Here is a 21,340-nt window from a genome sequence, read left to right as displayed (position 1 = left end):
GCCTCACCCCACTCCACTGTCAATGGAGGGAAAAGACTGGGAAGCGCTCCCCCAAGTCCCCACTACGCACTGTTAAGCAGGGGGCTACTGCAGAGGTGTACCCCACAGGATGCAGGAGGTGCACCCCTGCTCACCTCTGTGGAGTCTCTCCAAATCCTGCCTACACCTCACCCCAATTCATAGCAGAACTGCAGTAGTTCCAAGAGACCCTCCGGCCCTGTGGAGGAAGGGACAGGATTTCCCCTCTGTCCGCAACTGATCTGGGAGCGTTTGATTTTTCCTTAATTTTAAAGCTGAGCACTTGTTTAATGGTAAAATGTGGTTCCTCTGCAGTCTGCTTTCTATCCTCCCCATCCTCTCCAGTAATATAAAGGTGACTGCAGAGCTCCTGTGAAGTTCTGGGCAGGCAGCACTCTGAATGGAAGTCCTCTATCCATTCGAGCCATTGAGCACAGGTCGTGGCAGGGCAAGGCTCCATCCATACAGTCCTTGGCCTATCTGATCAGATTGCCAGTGACAGGGACTAATTTTAGTGTCCCTTAGAACTGGAGGGGAAAATCAACTCATGTTGCATAGTGTGCTGTCACTGCTCAGGTGGCTGTGACAATCGTCATCAACCTCTGCCATATTCCTGCATGTTTGCTAGAGTGAGGGTTCTCAAACTCTTTTAATCAGGCCTCCCTTCCTAGTGTCCGTAGTCATTTAAGTATGTCCCCCCTGCCACCACACAACTCTGAAGGCAGAGCAGAGAGCAGCAGCTGCTGACCGGACGCCCAACTCTGAGGGCAGCACCGTGTCAGCAGCAGCACAGAAGTAAGGGAGGCAATGTGAAACGTGATATTTGTCTATCACTTTTCACAGCCGATTTAGCGCCCCATTGACACCCTTGCTTCTGTGCTGCTGCTTCCACCCTAGGGCTGACAGCCAGAGCTCCACTGCCTCCAGGTGAGGGATTGGGTGAGGGAGAGGAGAGCCTGAGCTTGGGTGGCAGGGCTCCAGTTGTCCCCTTTATCCCCACCTTCTGGGGGTGCACGAGCCCCAACCACCTTCTGCACCAGCCCTAGCCACCCATGACTGACAGCCAGAGCTCTTCATCCCACCCCCCAAAAAGCATGCAGCTTGCACCTCCCTTGACACGTTTCCACACCTCCCATGGGAGGCCTGCCCCAGAGTTTGGGAACAGCTGATCTAAAGGCATAAAGGCTCTCTAATGCTGTCAGTCCCCTGACTGATAACCTTCCTATCAATGCTGCCAATGGACTTGATAACAATTTCCAATAAAACTGAAACTCTTTGGATAGCCTTGAAGGCGTAGCCACTATTTAGTGTCAATAGAAGAACCATGGCAGCCCCACTGAGATTGTATCGGATACAACCACCTGTGACTAGGGTGCCGCATCTTGGAATAGGTATAAATAGTTCACCCTTGTAGTGCCAGATACAAAAGCCCCGTAGTTGCTTCCCCAGTAAAGAGAAAAAAACACCTGCAGAAACAAAGTGAGGAAATGTTTCTTTAGTGCTGCAAGGAAAGTGCAATAGAATTCCAACACTTATATTTATAATTTTGGTGTATTTTATTGTTTGCAGTTGACTATAGGAGTGTTACCTATATATTTCAATGTTTGTTTTACGGGTTTCCTGGCTGCTCCCTCTCTATTCAGTTAAAAAAACACAGTTTGGTCACATCTCTTTTAATAGCTCCTACCCATTGTGATGTGCAGGCTTTTAATTTTCCTTCTCTTCCCGAAAGAATTTGGAATGCACTCCGTTTTTGTTTTTGAAAAGCTAAACTGTAAGGTTGTAAAAGATGTCACCGGTCATTGGTTTGATGAGGATTGCTGTGGTTGCAGTTGTAAACAGCAAAGCAAAATGTCACTCCATCTCCCCGATAGGTAACTGTCAAATCAAATGTCTTACCTACAGTACAGCACTGGTCATAAAAAGTGAACACTGAACGACAGTGAACATTAAACACTGGGGTATCTGCAGTGCTGCATAGCTTAATGGCGAGTGCTGAACAAGTATCGCTATGTATGTTGTTTAAAAAGGTTGACGTCTTTATTAAATCATCCAGAAAAAGTCATGACAAATGGGAAAGATATGTTTACCGGTCCAGCTTCAAACCCCAAGCTCCCCACATGCTGATTACACCCCTCCTGCACAGAAGATGGATCAGCTGCCTGTTTGACACCCTCTTCGCGTCCTGTGCAGAGTTGTTAACAGAGTTGGGATCTGCGCAGGGGGAGAGGGAAGAGACTTGGTAGACTGAGAGTGGGCGGTTTACAGCCTTGCATTATATGGGTGGGGTGGTCTTGACTGGTGTGCGTGTGTGTGCGCGTGCACACGCGCGCACAACCTGTCCCCTTTCAGCCTTGAAGACATTGCCTGGAAAAGGGCAATTAGCTGTTCCCTTGAGCACTCCTCTGGTGGGTCAATGGAGGTAAGAGGGTGTTCGGAAAGCAAGGCAGGAGGAGGGCCATGGGTGAACAGAGCCACTGTGGAGGTTTTATCAGGGTGGTTATGTCTCCAGCAGTTCCCTAGAGACCTCCCTACATATCATCCCTGGAGAGGAACAACCCTGCTCTCCCATGCTGTCTTCTCCCATAGCTTCCACCTGTAGATTTTCCCTTGGGGAGGCGGGTGTTATCTGGCTTACAGAGTAATTTAATGAGAATCAGCTGAATATACCATTATGAAAAATAGAAGCAGTAAAACACAGCCCCATGGTTTCTTTTACTGAAAGCTGGAAATATCTCTCAGTCGCCAAAGAACTATTCAGAGTACAATAGGAGTAGTGTTGCCAGGGCCTCTGGGAGTAGATACAGCAACATTGAGGCCCTGATTCAGCAAAACACTTGCATGTGCTTACCTCCCTTTGTTACTTTAAGCACCTGGTTAGCTGCTTGATGAAGAGGGATGAGTTACTGAGGTGCTTAAAGTTAAGCACACACTTAAGAGCTTTCCTAGGCCAGGGGCTTAGCTACTATAGTGATGAATGCTACAGGAAAACATATGGGTAGATTAGATAGGTTGTAACACTGGGTTTGTGCAGATTTCCTTCAAAATGTCGGATCTCCGTGTAGGCAGAGAACCAGATGCCTGCTCCTTCTGCAAGCCTCTTATTATACAGCAGGTAACATAGAAAGAGCTCTACTCTCCCACCGGACATAGAGATTTTCACTTATGTGAGGGCAAGGATGATTATGATACAAAATTTACAAAATGAGCCATGACATTCCGAGCAGTTATTGCTGAAGAAAGTGATCCCGCTCCTATTGAAATCAACAAAATGTTGCAATTGTATTCAGTCGGAGCAAGTTCGTTCCCAAAGTAGAACCAGCTACATAAATCCTTTATCTGCCAGGGTATGTGAAGACCTGTCATGTGCCATCCCAATGTCCAGTGGACTGCCATCATTTTTTGTAGTTGGATTGTCACTGAATTATGCTATGAAGATCGCCCAAGGCCATGCTGCTTTATTCTTTGTCCATTATTTACACAGTGCTCAAAGTGTGCTAGGTGCTTTGTTGACCCATGAAACACAGTTCCTACCCGAAAATGCTTACAGTCTAAAATTAGACCCAATATTAGGAAGAAGCAGCTATTAATAAGGGTGTGAGAAAGGGAAGGACAAATACTTGCGCTTGTTTGGCTATGTAACCTTTGATCTGTTGTTGTTGTCTGGTTTTGGTTTTTGTTTGTTTGTTTGTTTTTCTAAAAAATAGTGAGGGGAAGAGTGTGAAACAAGGTAGCCGAGGTGATTGGAGGAGGCTGGTAGCATGTTACACTCAGATGTTGGGGAGAAATCAAAAAACATTAGTCTGGAGTTGAAAAGTTTAATATTGAGTCTGACGACACCCCCATACAGCCCTGTCCATGCTGCTCCTCCTGGCCTCCTGGAGATGAGTGTTTTCCAGGGACCTAAGGCCTTTCATAGCCTTCTCAGAAGCTTGCAGGGCCCTGTGAGGGAGGGCTTTCTGGGTGAAGTGTCCTTGAATGGCTCCCATTTGATCTGGAAGGGGGGAGGTGGGCTGGCTTATCTGGCTCTTAACCCTGTTCTTGCTGCTGCCCTACTTGGCTGTTGACCAGCTGGAGAACAAATGATTGAGAATAACATAGGCTTTCAGCCTATTGACAAAACCCATTGAACAGTTTACAGTTCAATATGCACCAGATAACATCCAGGCTTTTACTTTGTGACATTCAATGTGGATTTCTAATAGTTCTTGATTTGTAACCATAGCCAAAAACCAAGACTGCAGAATGACATTGTGAGGTTCCAAATTTGTGCTCTCAGTGACTTTCTGGTTACCTTTGCTCAATTTAACCAATCCAAGTAGAATATGTTCTACCCTGCTGGGATGGGAAACTCACCCTGTGATGTGATGTCAAGCAGTGTTCTTTCTGCCCCTTACATCATTATCAGTTAAAAAGATTCTATGACATGAACTTTAAATGTCAATTTGTATCAATGAACCACGAAGCCAGTTTCTTCTTCCATAAATTGTGAGTTTTACTGTGGAAACAGCATTAAAATCTTGGTTTGATTGGTAATGCAAAGATAACTCAAAAACACACAGAGAAAAGATGCTTTGAGTAATGGTTGCTTTTCTAACTATAACTACACTTTAAACACCTGTAAAGGTTTATTGGTCATTGGTTAGGTATTTGTGGATAATTTGCTTGGGTCCCAGTGAAATTATTCGATTGCCAGAGTCTGCTTTTAGCACACAAAAATGCAGGGGCATAACATAAACGTTACAGCAAAGGGACATTTTCAGGTATGGAAAGCAAAAAGGGGTTTACCTTGAAAATAACCTTCTCAGTGAAAGAAACAGACAAGTTCCATATAAGTAAGAAGGAAGGAAGGAAGAAAAGATGGAGAAATACAAAGAAACAGGAAAAAAATCTTTATTCCCCAAATGTTATGACTCTTGTGTAGTTCTTTCAATAAGTCTGGTGTCCAGTTAAGAACTAATAACTTTGATCTTTGTCCCATTTGTACATTAGTGTTTCTGAGCTGATAGCTGAGCAGAATTGACTCTTACCTCAGATTACATTTTGTTGCCTTATAAGTGACAACAACCACCCCCACTGACTGTGGTGTGTATGTTACAAAAATACAGTTGTTTTTTTTATTATTCCGTGTAAGCCAGCAGCATCAAAGAAATGAGCTGCCCCAACTGGTCTCACAGCTGCTGCTTGTCTCTGTTCTGTATATACGCTAAATTAATTGGAAAAACAGGGACAAAAAGGCATTTAGTTCAGGTCAGCCTGTTCGACTACATCAAATACATGACAGGCTAAATCATTGTCTTTCGCGAAAGAACTGGTTGGCAGGGGTGAGCTCTCCAACCCTTCCTTATGAAAATTGTTTTTTTTCCCCAGTGCCTTGGAGCATGGATGCTGTGAGAGGAGGTACTCAGCACAGAGCATGGGCATGGTCCTATCAGGGTGTGATGTCAAGGGGTGTTTTCAGCACAGGTTATTTGTCGTCCTCAACAGTGAAGTGGCAATTCAGCCTTAGTTCATTACAGCTTTATGGATGTAGCTTAAGAAAAAAATTCTGTTCCTCCTTAATAACAGCAATGTGGTTAATTACTGAATTCTTGTTGTCGGCATCAGGTCAGTTTGTGGCGCCATGCTAAAAACAAACATATGGAGAACCTTTGTTCCATTGCCGTCTGGTTTTTGGCATCACACGTGTAAATGAGCATTGTCAAAAATAGCTGTAGAAAAGCCCAAACCTCATAGTGGTTTACAAACTGTGAATCATCTGAATTTGTTTATAAATAGAAATGTGCACTTTACAATAAGGATAAATTGGAAAATCAAGGAAATGGGTTCAGGTAGATCTTATTAAACTTCTTCCAGTAGACTTTTTAGAAGTTGTAAATTATTAGGCGTCTCAGCATGCATTCTGTATTATAGCAGAAATTGATACGTGGTGTACATATTTAATGCTAGTTAGATTGGTTTTCTTCTGAAATCCAAAGGAAAAAAATTATGGAGTGATGTAACGAGTAAACTGAAAACCGGCTTACATTAAAAATGGGTCAGAGAAATATTACTAACAATTGGTACAGAGAAGAACTCGTTCCCTATTCTTTTCTCTCCAGGCAGTGGAAATTAGTGGAAGTTATTGCTTGTTCAACCCAGTTGTTCTTTATAGAATGAATATTACCTTACAGTTATTTTTTCTGTCCACATTTGTGATCTTGACTATATAGATAATCTTTCTTTTTTCTCTCTTTCTTTATTCCAGGCCTTCTGCCTTATCTAGTAGCCCAACATATTCAGATCTTCCGTTCATTAGAATTTCCCCACACAGAAATCCGGCTGCAACATCAGAATCTCCCTTCAGCCCTCCTCACCCTTACATTAACCCTTACATGGACTACATCCGATCACTGCACAGTAGCCCGTCTCTGTCCATGATCTCGGCAGCCCGTGGACTCAGCCCTACTGACGGTGGGTTTAAGACTGGCTTCCTGTTTGCTGTCGTTGTGGCAACTTAAGTTATATTAATCTTGTCAACATTTCTCTTTTTTTCCTTGTTCAAAGCAGCTTCAGCAGATTTGTCAGCCATATTCATTATGTCATAAATGTTTCAATACTTCATCAGCCTATTGCTGGTCATTTGTACATTTCACAAATGTTGAAACTCCAGCAAAAAAAAGAAATTCTCATTCAAAATTTAAAATGTAACAATGTTTATGGCTTGTAATATCTTCTTTTTTGTGGGACAGACAGTGGGTATGATTCTGACCTACCTTAAGCCAGTGTAAATCAGGAATGCCTGCACTGAAATCAAATCAGCTTGTATAAATCAGTGTATCTCCAGTGAGTTCAAGAGATATATTGTGTTGGAAAGGTCTTTTCCTTTATTAAAATAGCAGTTTTATTATCTTAACAACACACTCACTTGCTAATGAGGGTCATTATATCTCTATTTAACTTAAATTGAGCTATACCAATTTACACTAGCTGAGGATAAGATGAATGAAATTTCACTCATATGAGATATGTGACTGGTGATCAGAATCAGGTGCAGCATATTTAAATAACTCACATTTAGGCAGCATACAAGGAAAGTGGTGTTCCCTGAGGTCTGAGTACGATGTAGATATTACCTCCCTGTTTATTCGGATGTAAGCTAAATTATGAAGGACCAAGATCTGCAATCTCTACTCAGTCCTTAGTCAAAACTCCCATTGATTTAAACTTGAATTTTTCCTTAGTGGGCAATGAACAGAATCACACGTGGGCTGGATTCTGAGAAGTGTGGTTTTTAACAGTACATTAGTAGTTTGATGTTTCAAAATTGCTAGATTGTGCTGAGTGGAGTTATAAATGGGCCAAATTAGCAAGTGAGTATTTAGTGAAGATAATTAAACTACTATTTTAATTAAGGAAAAGCTCTTCTCAGTGCTCACACAAATTTACAAAACAGACATACTGCCTTTAGCAGAATTTGAAAAATGGGTAGTGTACTCCGTTCAAATGGATGACTAATTAATTCTCACTTGTAAGAGCCTATACCTTTACTCTAACCCATTAGTGATGGGTGCATATTCTTCCTATGAGAATAAATTGTAATGACCTAATGTCAATCAAAGTGTATGTATGCATGTAGGGATTTCCACTGGTGATATACACAGCCTGGTTGTCGTGTAAATCATTGTTAATTCTACACATTTTATTTTAACAAACAGTGTTATATGATGACTGGCAAAATCATTTTAAAAGTACACTTCAGTGATTATTCGGAAATCCTTATCTTGCCACAAAGAAGTTCTATATGTTTATTGTAGAATGTATATGATATAACTTTTTAATAGCTTTTTGAAACATCTCTCTCTTTCTCAATCTCTGACATGCCCTTCCCCCACAAATATTTTTATATTAATATATGTACATGTATATTGGCATAGACACATACATATGCAGAGATGTAGACATACGTTCATTGTATCTGCAGTAAAATCTGTCTTAAGGGATCTCTCAAGAAACTACTAATTAGACAGGTTAAAACAGAACCAATTGTAATCTCTTATGGCAGTGATTGTATTTATTTTTGCAAACTGTGTATAGAATTGAACATATTGTAGGCACTAAACAAATAAAAGAAAATTTAATAAACTTTCCTAATAAATAAAGTTAGTACTTAGTTTATGTGTTTGAGCAGAGTCACCTCTTAAGGCCAGAGATTGGCTAATAAAGATAGATTCTAAAACATTCTACTGCATACTCTGTGTGTATTTATATATTTGATTTTCAGTGTATAGGTGCTTACATAGCACAATGATAGCCACCATATCAGAGTGCATGCATGCATGGGTATCGTGGTACATACAGCATGTAAACTATGCAGTATAATTTGATTTATAGGCATACCGCCATGAGCCAAAAAAAGTCCTGAATTCTTAAATAGCCCTAATTATGAAAGTGGAAGCTTTCACACAGCGAAATCCTTGGGAAATATAAGTGGACAAAGAAAAATTACAAGGAATTGTGTAAGGATTTATAGCTTTTATTATCATTGCATTTTAGTTGCATTGTAATTACACTTTGATGGCATATATTTATAAAGTGAAAGAGTTAAAGTGGTAATATAACTTATGAAGTAAATTTATGCATATACGGGCTTTTTAAAAATATTGATATAAAGAACAATTTAATAACCGCTATCAAATGAGATTCCTACATAATTTCACTTATATTTTAATTCCACCTCAGTTGTGCATGGAAATTAAAAAATTAGCATACTGCCATCTCTGTTGTCCAGCATGCAGTTTCATAGGTATCCGAATAAAAAAAACTATTTAATTAAACGTTGTAAAATATGTTGCATAGAATTCATAGTTAGCTAGGTTAGCCAGTCAAGTATGGAACTCTAAAGCTCTTATTCAGGCAGATCTACCCAGATCAGACCCTAATCTCCCTTGTTTGTTGACAGTTCCTACCACATTTTGGACTCTACTGGAATGCAAATAATAAATAATAGTTGAAGTGTGTACCTGTGTACACACACAATGCTAAAGGTATAAGTGGCTTGATTATAAATTCTGTCGCACACAGTTTGCATTTGAAGGCATGTAAAATTATGCTGTTTTTTTCTAAAAGTCATGATGAGATGTTTGCCAGTTAAATTGCTTTAGGTCAATTAAATAATTTTTGGCGGGTTCAGTCCACAGTTGCATTGATCCTTGGATGGCCAGGGGCCAAACAGCCCATCGCATAATGTAGAGCAGCTTTAAAGCTGCTCTAAGTTATACAACTTGTAGACAATGGCTACAGCAGCTGAGGATCTAGCTGAGTGCTTTGCATACCATGTCATTGCCTCACCCAGGAAAACAAGTGGTGTGGAGCTAGCTCTGCTGGCTTTGGTCCACCCATGGATTTCCCACAGCAACACAAAGGAACCGGAGGTGGGGCCGAGAACTGAGCCAATTGTTGTGTATTGCAGTAGTGCCCTCTATGCAGGGGGTGTGATTCTTTTCTGATTTACACAGGTATAAAGCAGGAGTAACTCCACTGAGGCTACCCTGGTGTAAAAGCTGGTGTAAATGGGAAGAGAATCAGGACAGCAGTCCTTGCCCTGAACAGCTCAAATTCTAAAGGTCCAGTCACAGGGCAGAGCTAGTCTTAGAATCCCACTTAATGGGGTAATCCTGCAAATATGCCCATGAGGAACTTTACGAATGTGAGTAGCCACACCGAGCTTTGCTTTTATAAAATACTTACATATTTTAAAAAATAAATTGCACATCATAACTGAACTCAATTACCCTTCAACCAAGCCATTGTTAATTGGCCAATTTCTTGTATTTAAAAGGGGTCTTAAGGAAAGATTTCTTAAGGAAACCAAAAATTCTTTCAATTTATGGAACATTGGTAATATAGTTATGTGCTCACCATATGCCTTTATAGGTTCTGAAGCATTTCATTTTAAAGCTCGCAGCCAATGTTATTGTTAGGTAACCCAGACACTTATGTCAGAAAGCTCAGGAAGTGTTTTAAGTGTGTCTGGAAAGATATCATGGTTGTCTACTACTGTAAAACTTTAAAATCAATGACTCAGTGTAATGAGTGAGGGTTTTTTTTTAATTTGTGGTCAAATATTTTTCTTGTCATTTTACAGAAAGTGACAGTGGCCAGGTGTGGATTATATTTATTTTAGAAATCAATTTGTAATTTGAAAACAAGAAGAATGATTCTCAGCTTACTTCTCTTGCGGTTTCCTTTCCTGCACTGTCTAAAGTCCTTTTATTTTCCTTTAACATTTCCTAAAGTTTGATTTAAAATAATGTTTATTCTTCATTTATGTCAGATCTCATGATATAACAGAGAACACTTTTTTATTTTATAATATAGTGAAATACCCTATCAATCCTATTCCTGTAGGAACTCCCACCCCAACTCTGCCATTTCATTTTTCCTTTTAGAATAAACCTGCATCCTGTGTTTGTGGTGTTTCATTTAGGACATGATCCTTCAAACACTAATGCAAACAAGCCACTTTACCTGTGTTAGTAGTCCTATGTGAATAAAATTATTCAGTGTTTGCAGGATTAGTGCTTAAAGTTGTATTTCCACTCAGAACATAGCCAGTTAAATGATGGAAGAATGGCACTGAATAACAAGTATAAATATGAAAATACTCTGTTGCTGTAGAGCGCTTAAATCTGAGGATCTCAAAGTACTTTATGGATATTAATGAACCGTGCTGTACAACATTCTTATGAGCACAGTTAGGGAAGTATGATTATCTCCACTTTACAAATGGAGCAGGTAAGGACCAGAGAGGTAGAGTGATTTGCCCAAGATCACCCAGGAAGTCTGTGGCAGAAACAAGAATAGAACCTATCTATTCTAATGACTAATCTTCTGCTCAGTCCATGAAACCATCTAGTAATAATTGCAGCATCAGAGGGCCACTGAAATGAAATATTAGTCCAATGTTACTTCAGTTCATGGCATGGAGTTTAGTGATGCTTGAAAATTGTATGGAGGAAAAACAGATCATGAATAATTTTTGCAGAAAAAGAGGGTTTTTTTATGAGTAAAGGAGATTATCTGCAGGGGATTGCATGATTCATGAACACAGTAATGGCATATACAGCCCCTCTCCTCTATGGCACTGAGCCTTACACACCCGAGTAGACCCATTGAGGTCATTGGGACCACTCTCATGAGTTCCATTACTCATGTATATGTTTGTAGGATGGGGGGGGGCTTACTCATTAACATGAATCGAGCCTTGGCTAAAAATGCCTATAAATTGTTCCTGTCTGACAACTAATTTGTTTGAAAGAAATTAGTTTGTCCTAGTTCAGTTTTGCATTTCACAAAATATTCCCCCATTGATGACATCCTTTTGGTATTCTCAGCAGGGCGTTCAGAGATGTGAATGAGCATGGAACTTGACCTGCTTTGCAAGAGGTGTTTCAGGTTAAGATTGAGACACATTGGCGCGGGAGAGAAGCTTTTGCTGCTTGTGGTTAGCTTTTCGTGTGACTAAATAAAACATATTAGTTTCCAGGCCTGTCAGTCTGTCACTTTTAAATTCACTTAAAAAAATAAATATAAAAAATGAGGTCACTGTGAATGGTAAATGTCACTGGTAAATGAATATTTTATGTCTTGCCATTTTGTGAATGATGTCTTTGCAGTATCACTGGTTGAAGTATGTTGACTGCACGGGCATATTGCAGATGTTGAGTTGCTTTAAAAAATAAACAAGCCAGTTTAATAGCCAAAGGGAAGCAGTGGAGTAATAAAATTTTGCCTCTTGTTTGTCTTACGTCATTAATGGTGCTTTTTTATGTTGTGTTCTTAGCTCCACACGCTGGAGTCAGTCCAGCTGAATATTACCATCAGATGGCTCTATTGGCAGGTCAGCGCAGCCCATATGCAGACATTATTCCTTCAGCTGCTACTGCAGGAGCTGGTGCCCTTCATATGGAATACCTTCACGCCATGGATAGTAAGTGATCATGCTGGAAAAAGTGAGATAAATAAGGCCCTGATCCTGAAAAGAGAGCCGCTTGGGTGAATTTCCTATGCTCACGTGAAGCCCCGCTGTCAACAGTAGAGCACTGTGCAGATGCAGAAGTTTGTACCCACATGGTTCTGTTTGCAGGATCGGGGCCTAAAAGTAGTTTAAGTGAGAGGTGGCAAAGTTAATCTGATAAACTTTGAAAGAGACTAGGGGGAGAAATGTGATTGCTTCTAAAAATAAAGGGCTGTGGGTAAAACTAACTTTCAGTGGACTCAGATTCCTAAATTACTAAAAGCTTTTGAAAAGGTTACCTTACACTAACAAACATTGTCATGTTTATCTTTAATGTTGATATTTTTGTTGCTGTTGACACCAGTATTCATTGTTCATAAATAAACATTTGCATCCATTTTCCTAACCTTAGTTAGTGTCCCTGTCCCCTCAAAACAAACAAACAAAAAACAAAACCCCCAAAACAAACAGCAACCAGTCAATGTGAACAACTCTTCTTTTATAGAATTTATCTAAAACATCTTCAGAGAGCAGCAGATATGTTTAAACATTATGTATCCTAGTACTGACTGAGCTTTGAGATTGTTTCTGGCTCAGGCAATGTGGATGGCCAAATCCCCAAGGATGCTGCCTCAAATATCTAAGCTATGTACCTCCTTCCACCTGCTGCAACATCTTCAAGACCTTTTCTCGTGGCCTTTATTTCTCTCAGCAGAGTTGAGTGGAGAGCACTCCATCTAAAGCTGCTCACTGCTGTTTTTTAACCAAAGGGAGTTACTGTTCATATTGAGTTGTGCAAAGCACTTCACTCATCAGCTGCTAACGCTGTCTGTGGAATCCTCTCATTCTCCCCTCTCCGCCATAACTTGGGAAGTAAGAGACTGGGGCTAGGAATCAAAAGGGCTGCCCAGAGGATTCAGGGGGCCTGGGGCAAAGCGGGGGAGCTGCGGCGCTTGTACTCACCCAGCGAAGGTCTGTGTCTTCGGCAGCATTTCGGCAGTGGGGGGCCCTTCAGTTGCTCCGCGTCTTCGGCAGCACTGAAGGACCCCCCGCCACTGAAATGCCGCCAAAAACCCAGACCGCCACCGGGCCAGGGCTCATGGGGCCCCTATGGGGCCCGGGGCCTGGGGCAAATTGCCCCACTTCCCTCCCCCACCCCAGGCGGCCCTGGGAATCAAACCTTGTTGCCTCTCATGTGGCAGCACAGAGCCATGCTATTAGAGCAATGGTTTAGCCTGTGACTCTTTTAATTCCTTGCCAGCATGTGGTTTCTTCAGGTCTATATCTCATTATTGACCATGTTCTGTGGCTGCTGATCCTGAGGAATCTGCATACAATGTAAGAATTATGAGGCTCACAGGTAGAAAGCATGATGACATAAGAAAGTCACTGTTACAAGGAAATTCATTTAAATATTTGTTAAATAAGTGATAAGTTTTGCAAGTCAGGCAAGATATATTGTGGAGGAATTGAGTGTGCAAATTAAACGTTTTTATTCTATTAGTCGTAAAGAAGGTGAGCACATTTTTTAACAATTCAGTTTCAATTACATATTCTATATTCAATTACTGTGCATGGTGCATTACAGTAATTAAAATATTCCAAACATACTCATTTCCTACTCGGAGGTGCTTATGAAAACCAGAATCTGCGGTGTGGACATTATTTCTGATAAGCTTCACAGAAGATGGAGTTTTTCAAAGGGTTTTCAAAGAGAAGAGAGAGAGTTGGGGGTGGGGGGATAAAGGGCTATTAATGTGTTTGGTTCAAGACATGTAAGTATAATAATCACTTACACTTGGACACATCGTCAACTCATGTAACTGTCGTAGCTCCACTGAAGTCAATGAAGCTATCCTTATTTACACTAGCTGAGGATCTGGTCCACTGTGTATAATCCCTTGAATCCCAAAGTGCTTGATAAATAATGGGCCCAGTCCAAACTGGCATGGTGACCTGCTGTAATTTGCCTGTTCACCACTTACCTACCACCACGATGGGCATTCTAGGAAAACCTAAAGAGAGAAAATTCTGTATCACTTACACAAACAACACCAGAGACATCAAAAGATTTACTTGTGGAGTAAAGGCTGGAGAATTGAGCTTGCTATAATATGCATAGAATTACAGCTTCAGCATCACAAATAATTACCTCTTTTTACTTAAGGGCGGGGTGCTGGAACCATTTGTATAGTGGAGGTGCTGAAAGCCATTGAACAAAACTGTAAATCCTGTGTATGATGGAAACCACTTCAAGCCAGGAGATGCTGCTGCACCCCCAGCATCCCTAGTTCCAGCACCTATGCTTAAATGAAAAGATATTGATCTTTGATGCATATGATCTCTGTACATTCATAAAAAAAATTGTCCTAAACATAATTTCAAATAGGGACAGCTGTACAGATATTTGATATATGCACTTTAATTTGTTTTGTATTTGGTTTTAAAGTTGAGATCACACATTTGTGATTCATTATAACAGCAACTTTTCAATTAGGGATTATTTCAGTACTAAAGACAAAAAAATTGAAGCAGTATTATGCAAATGGGTTATTTAAACAGTAAATAGAGAATTAAAATAAGAGCGAATCCTAAGAAGGTCACTTAGCCTCACCTTCTCTATTTGAAGAGAATGTGTTTAGTCAGGCAATAGCTTCTTTTATCTAAAGAGAGGATGAAGTTACGCTTTTACTTTGTAAAAACTAATTAAAACTGTCTTAACTTGCATGGATATACAGTAAATTAATTGTCATTAAGTAGGCATCTGAATGTCCTCTCATTCATCATACGAAAGAAAACCCCTTTCTTCTTTGTCAGAATTTTAGATTAGAAAAGAGAAACAAAACAATTAGCAGGGAGCCAATATTAAGATTCTTTTTTTTTGAACGATCAGAATGCCCATGTTTGCATTATGATGATTTTAAAAGTCCCCTTTCCACCCTGCCCCATCTTGTTAAAAAGAATGAAAAAGAAGTTGATAATTTCCCTCATTATTTGTGACCAAATTCTGAGAAAATAGCTGATTTGACCCACTGAAAGACCCCTGCTTACATATTCCATACAACAACGGGTCAGAAACAGAGAATGTTCTGAATTTACTATATGGAGAAGTTGTGTGTGTGTGTGTGTGTGTGTACATCAGTGAGCACAATAATCAAATCTGGAGCCTCTAGACTCTACTGTAATACAAATAATAACCATATGTATTATGCAGAAGATGCTTTATACAGAGTATGGGGAACACCCTGCCTTCTTCCTGCTTTATGGTGCAGAAGAGCCATTTTTATTGGGGTGGGGGACATGATGCTTGGTTTTTGTGCAGGGGGTTGAAACGTCCTACATGCTCTGGAGCCTCACTCCATGTGAACTTTTTAGTGAATTCCCATTGACTTCAGTTGGAGCAGAGCTAGCTAGGTCCACACTGAGTGCTTTTGACAGTCCCACCCTGTAAGACTTACTGAGGTGTGACCTTTTGACTGAATGTAGGCTGAGTTTCAAGAAACGGTGGGACAAATTTTGGCTAATAGACCCATTCCTTCCCCCGTGTGTCATCAAGGGATTTCTGGGTTTGGAAAGCAAGACAAAATTCAGGATGTGTACTTCCACAAAGTAAAACCAAACTTCTACTGATGCCTGTGAACCAAAACCACCAAGTTTCACACAGATCTAGTTTATTTTCAGAAATTCAAACCTGTCATGTTCACAGCCTTCAAAGACGACCGGTTCCTTTGGCATGTTTGAAGAAATGTGATTTAAAGTAATAAAATTATACATCTGAAAATTGTTCCATAATAATTGATGCTAAAAACTTGAATTCAGAAATCGAATTCATGGAACAATTTGCAGCAAAGCATATTCCATTTTGGAAAGTAATGATTGAAAATGACATCATCTATTTCAGAAATGAGCTCCACCTTTGAAATAAGTCTTTACTTGGAACACTCATGTGGATTTTTGCCTGCACATCCCTGTCTCAGAGCTTCACTAGAATATCAGGGTTGGAAGGGAACCTCCTGTTCAAAACAGGACCAATTCCCAGACCCCTAAATGGCCCCCCTCAAGATTTGAGATCACAACCCTAAGTTTAGCAGGCTAATGCTCAAACCACTGAGCTATGCTTCCCCACTGAGAAGTAATACAGGGTTACCACTGTACTTCAGTGGGTTCGAACCACCAACCTTTTGGTTCACAGCCAAATGGGCTGACCACAGAGAAACATAACTGCTATTACAATTTCCTTTAGTATAATATCTACTCCACAAGGACTAAATTCTTAAACAAGTCTGTCTTCTGCTCTATAGAACGCCACAACCTACCTTCTATTTTCACTCACCTCCGAAGTTGATGGTTTTTCAGTGCTTGCTCAGAATGTGAATGGAGTTTTTAGTGAATCACTGGCTCTGCATTTTTGGTCTCCAAGAATCTTATAGAAAAATGGAATGTGATCCTTCATTAGAAGAATACTATGAATAGATAAACATCTCAAATTAATAAATGCTGAAGTGTTTGTGTTTAAAATATATGCTAGAGCAAAGCTGCAAAGTTTATTTTAGCAGTCAGAGATGCTTATAAATTGTGATCTATTTCTTTTTATAGTAATATACGAGCTCAGGATATTGTGATACTAAACATTTTGCAACATAATGAATGATCATCTCATGTTTAAAACCTTTTAGGAATGTAAAACCAAATTCAATGGTGAATACAAGAAAAACAGTCATTTAATTTAATTGGATTTTACATTTTGAAAGTCACTGCCTCACTTGAAGCCAGTCCTACTCTTCAATTGCCAAGTACCATGGGGCTCTAATTTGGCCATAATGATCATCTCCTGTGACACAGGAATTCTCTGTTTACACATAGAACTGTTACCCCCTTAGGAAATTGGCCAAGTCCCAGGTAGACGCAAGTTGGGGTCTGACTGATTTCTAGATCCAGGTGAGACCACTACGGCATACTGTTCCAAGGAGAAAATAAAATCTGTGGCTACTAAATGATAAGGCTGAGTCAAGGCCTTTCTGCTCTGCCTTTCCCAGCTGGAAACCACCTCTTTGTCTCTGGCCAAAACACTTATGTGCCTACAACAGAGCCAGGGGACAGGGATGAGCTGGCCCAGAGCCCAGAGTGGCTCTGCGCTCAAGAGAAGGCTGGCTGCTGATAGCAGTTGGGAGGGACGAGGGAAAGAGTTTATAAGCATTTGAGGGAAAGAGTCTTTTCAAACCACCATAGTGTGACTTAGGAATGGGTTGACTCATTTTAGAGAGGGAAGGGAGAAGAATGGAGTTGTGCATTTATTGAAAGTCTGTGAAGCACCAGGATGAGGATAATCGAACTTGGTAGCTGTGTGCAGTTTGTTAATGATGAGTATGCTTCTCTTCAAACTCCAAGGGGTAGTGCAGACGTGGGTGATACTTATTTGGTACAAGTGTCCTCTCCTGGGAAATGGGGTAAAGAACTGCCAAATGAGGTTCTGATGCTGAAATGAGACAATGCTCTGATCAACAAAGAGGCAAACTACAACTATGTTTGTAGATCATTTATCAGGCTGTCTAAGCTTTCACTTCGGATGAGAAATGTAATCTAGCAGGGTTCATATTATAGTATTTTTAATGATCGCTTCATTTTCCAACAAAATCATTGGAATACAGCTCTCATTTGCAGTGGAAATCATAACTAGCTGATATTTGATTTATAAACATAGTTGTGGTTTACCTTTTTCCCAGTCAGAGCATTGTCTCATTTCAGTATCAGAAACAGTCAGTCTGTGCTTGGCAATTCTCTAACAAATTCCCCAGGAGAGGACACTTACATCAAGTAAATGGCAGTCACCTCTATCTATACACATTCAGATCTGGAATTCTGATCAGTCAGAATAAATATTTTTAAACTTACATCCTAAAAATCGAATTTAAAATCTTTCCTAAATTATCATTAGTAACATCCCGAAGCAGAGGTCAGGCTTCTCATGTTAAAAACAGAACTGTAACATGTAACAATGCCACGCGTATCCAAAGAAAGTGATCTGTGCTTCCCTCATCATGAGCATGTCCAGTGTCTTGTGATCAATCCCATTCCTATCAGTCTGAGGAAAATAAATGATTGATGCTTTTATCCATGTGACTATGGGGGCGGGGAGGGGAGGTCAGCTGGCGTAGAACATAGCAAGGAGGATTATAAATAACGACAATAACGATGCTGTGAATAACGTACCATTTAGCTGTTCAGTTGTGGTCTAGTGGATTGTGCAAAGAGTCCTGTTTGCCCTACTCATTTGATGTTTCACTCTGGACGACTGTACTTCAGTTATCCACTTGGTAAAATGAAGATAATAATAACTCACTTTTAAAGTGCTTTGAGCCAGCTGCTTAGCTAATGCAAATTGGCATAACTCCATTGACTTTAGTGTAGCTGTACCAATTTATATCAGCTGAGAATCTGGCCCATATGAGAGGTATAGATGAAAACTACTAAATACATGCAAAATATTAATATGTAGTTATTCTTTTACTATCACATGGATCTTGTATAGCCTTGGTAAATGCATAGCAACTTTTTATAGCCACTAATCAATATTTGTACTTTCATGGAGATAAAACATATCAGGCTTTACAAGTATCAAGGCACTGCACTTAATAAAGTAGCAGACGTACACACAGTACAATAACAAGCTCATAAAAAGAGAGAGAAAACAGATTAAAATAGCTTGAAGTAGCTTGAGGGGAAAAATAAAATCCTCAAGTTTAAGTTTTAAATGATAATTCAGCCGCATAAATATCCAGTGAGAGACTGGAGGAATAAGGATGGAGGAAAAAAACCTTAAACCCTGAACCCAGATCCCAAAGACAATTCTTACCGCTGTTGGCAGTCTTAGCAGAGCAGACAAGGTAAAAGAGTGTTCCAAATTAAGCCCAGTTTATGAGGGGGAGTGTAAACAGAGATCAGATCATAGAATGATATCAACCATAAAACAATTACTTTAAATACCAGATTTTGAACTCTGGCTGAACACACACAAAAAGGGGCAACCAATACAGATGTCTAAGGAAAAGAGTCAAGCGAGAAAGTTGCAAGCAATGAAAATTAAGACAAGCCCTGTGATTCTGTGCCACTTGCACGTTAGACAGAGTAGTGGTAGGAAGATTAGTTGGAAAGCCATAGGAAGAGTTGAGACAGGAAAGACTCATGGCATGCACCGTAGTTTTAGCCGCAACACTTGTTCAGTAATCGTGAATTCTGGCGGTGTTTAGTCAGTGGAACTGAGAGTTGAAATAATGTATGAACAAAACAACAAATCATAGTAAAAGAATACATCTGGATTGCAAGCATACCCTAGAAATGGATTGTCAGGGTTCCCTCTCCACTCTGAACTTTAGGGTACAGACATGGGGACCCGCATGAAGACCCCCTAAGCTTATTTTTACCAGCTCAGGTTAAAAACTCCCCAAGGCACAAATTCTTTCTTATACCTTGGATTAAGTAACACTGCCACCACCAAGTGATTTAAACAAACATTTAGGGAGGGCCACTTGGATTCCTACCTTTCCCAAATATTCCCCCAAGTCCCTACACCCCTTTTCCTGGGCAGGATTGAGAATAATCCCCTCACCAATTGGTACATGTGAACTTGGATTCCTACCTTTCCCAAATATTCCCCCCAAGTCCCTACACCCCTTTTCCTGGGCAGGATTGAGAATAATCCCCTCACCAATTGGTACATGTGAACACAGACCCAAACCCTTGGATTTTAAAACAATGAAAAATTAATCAGGTTCTTAAAAGAAGAATTTTAATTAAAGAAAAGGTAAAGGAATCACCTCTGTAAAATCGGGATGGTAAGTTCTTTACAGAATATCAAAAGACTCAAGAACATAGAGGATCTCCCCTCTAGGCAAAACCTTAAAGTACAAAACCTGGGATAAACCTCCCTCCTCCTACAAATGAAATTACAAGCCAAAATAAAAGTAAGCTAACGCATTTCTTCGCTAGTACTTACTAATATTAATGGAGTTGGATTGTTTGCTTTTTTGATCTGTCTCCGGCAAGCACACACAACAGACAGACAAATCCTCCCCCTCCCCCACTCCGCAGATTTGAAAGTATCTTGTCCCCTTATTGGTCCTTTTGGTCAAGTTTCAGCTAGGTTACCTGAGCTTCTTGCTTCATAACCCTTTACAGGTAAATGAGGAATTAACCCCTTACAGGGTAAAGAGGGATGTTATGCTACCCTTAGCTGTATGTTTATGACATGGATGAAATACAAAGTCAGCTTACCTCAAAATAAAATCTCCAGAAAAGTGAGAGAGCCTAAAATGAAAATGTCAGTCTTACTATATTTAACAATAAAATTAGCAAACATTTAGTCGAACGTATCCATGAAATGTGTAAGCAAAGAACATCGGGACATTTGGGAAAAGAGAGATCTTTACATCCGCTGTCTATAACAGTAACGAATGCCCTGAATCAGCTACATATTTGAGCATTTGCTTAACTTTAATCACATGGATAGTCCTGTTGGAGTCAATGGGCTACTAATGTGTTTAAAGTTACACACATGCTTAAGTATCTTGCTGAATTGAGGTCTAGAGCACCAAGTAGTGGAAAGTATGAAGAAAAGTTAACAGAAACCTGTCACCTACTCTTACATTGTTGAGAACTTACATAAACATGCAAGTCATCCAGTTAGAAAAATAGGACTTGCACCAAGAGTGCGTGGCCCTGGATTTCAACATTACACGGCATGCTCCAATAATACCAGTTTATTTGATTGAAATAAGAAGTACAGGTGGTATTATTTTCAATACACATAATTTGGTTCTAGAACTTTGATTACAATGAAATGGAGGATTAGATGAATTAGTTTTAGAATGAAGTTGAAGGTGGTATCTCCCATTAGCATTGATAGAATTGTGGTTACAGGTTAGGAGGAGTACAGGCCCAAGAGTGAAAGTTTTCAAAGCCACAGAGAATTTAGCCATTCATGTTCTGTTTATTTTAATGGAAGATGTGGGATCGAATCCCCTGCACTGCTCTGAAAAGCTTAAACTGTAGTTTTAAAAAAAAATGGATACACCCACCCCCTCAAATCTCCTTAGATACTTGAAAAAATTGAAATAAAATCCTGATGTCTCTTAGCCTAATGCTGTGAATGTCGAATTGATGACCTCTGTTGATAGAGCGTTGTTTATGGCATTATTTTATTCATCCTTTTTATTTTTGCAGCTAGCATTGGCCAGGCGGAATTATGATCAGCAAAGGGAAAGCTGCATCTTAATCTCTATTTTGTGTTTTAGAAGTTTATTTTTGGCGCTTTGCATTGAAGTGGCA

The 21,340-nt window shown here is 40.0% G+C and overlaps 1 protein-coding gene across 2 annotated transcripts in view; it reads left to right on the top strand.

Annotated features, from left to right (window-relative positions):
* Nucleotides 1-21,340, top strand: part of GLI3 (GLI family zinc finger 3) — a 256,152-nt gene that overhangs the window by 164,645 nt on the left and 70,167 nt on the right. For both annotated transcript variants that reach the window (XM_039526928.1, XM_039526927.1), the window contains exons 5-6: nt 6,266-6,471; nt 11,843-11,989. In XM_039526928.1, the coding sequence (XP_039382862.1) occupies nt 6,266-6,471; nt 11,843-11,989 (353 nt within the window). The remainder of the gene's footprint in view (nt 1-6,265; nt 6,472-11,842; nt 11,990-21,340) is intronic.

This window comes from Mauremys reevesii, linkage group 2, assembly GCF_016161935.1.
Source record: "Mauremys reevesii isolate NIE-2019 linkage group 2, ASM1616193v1, whole genome shotgun sequence".
Lineage (NCBI taxonomy): Eukaryota > Metazoa > Chordata > Testudines > Geoemydidae > Mauremys > Mauremys reevesii.
The sequence above is the reverse complement of the archived record's forward strand: the minus strand, read 5'-3'. Positions and strand labels throughout refer to the sequence as shown.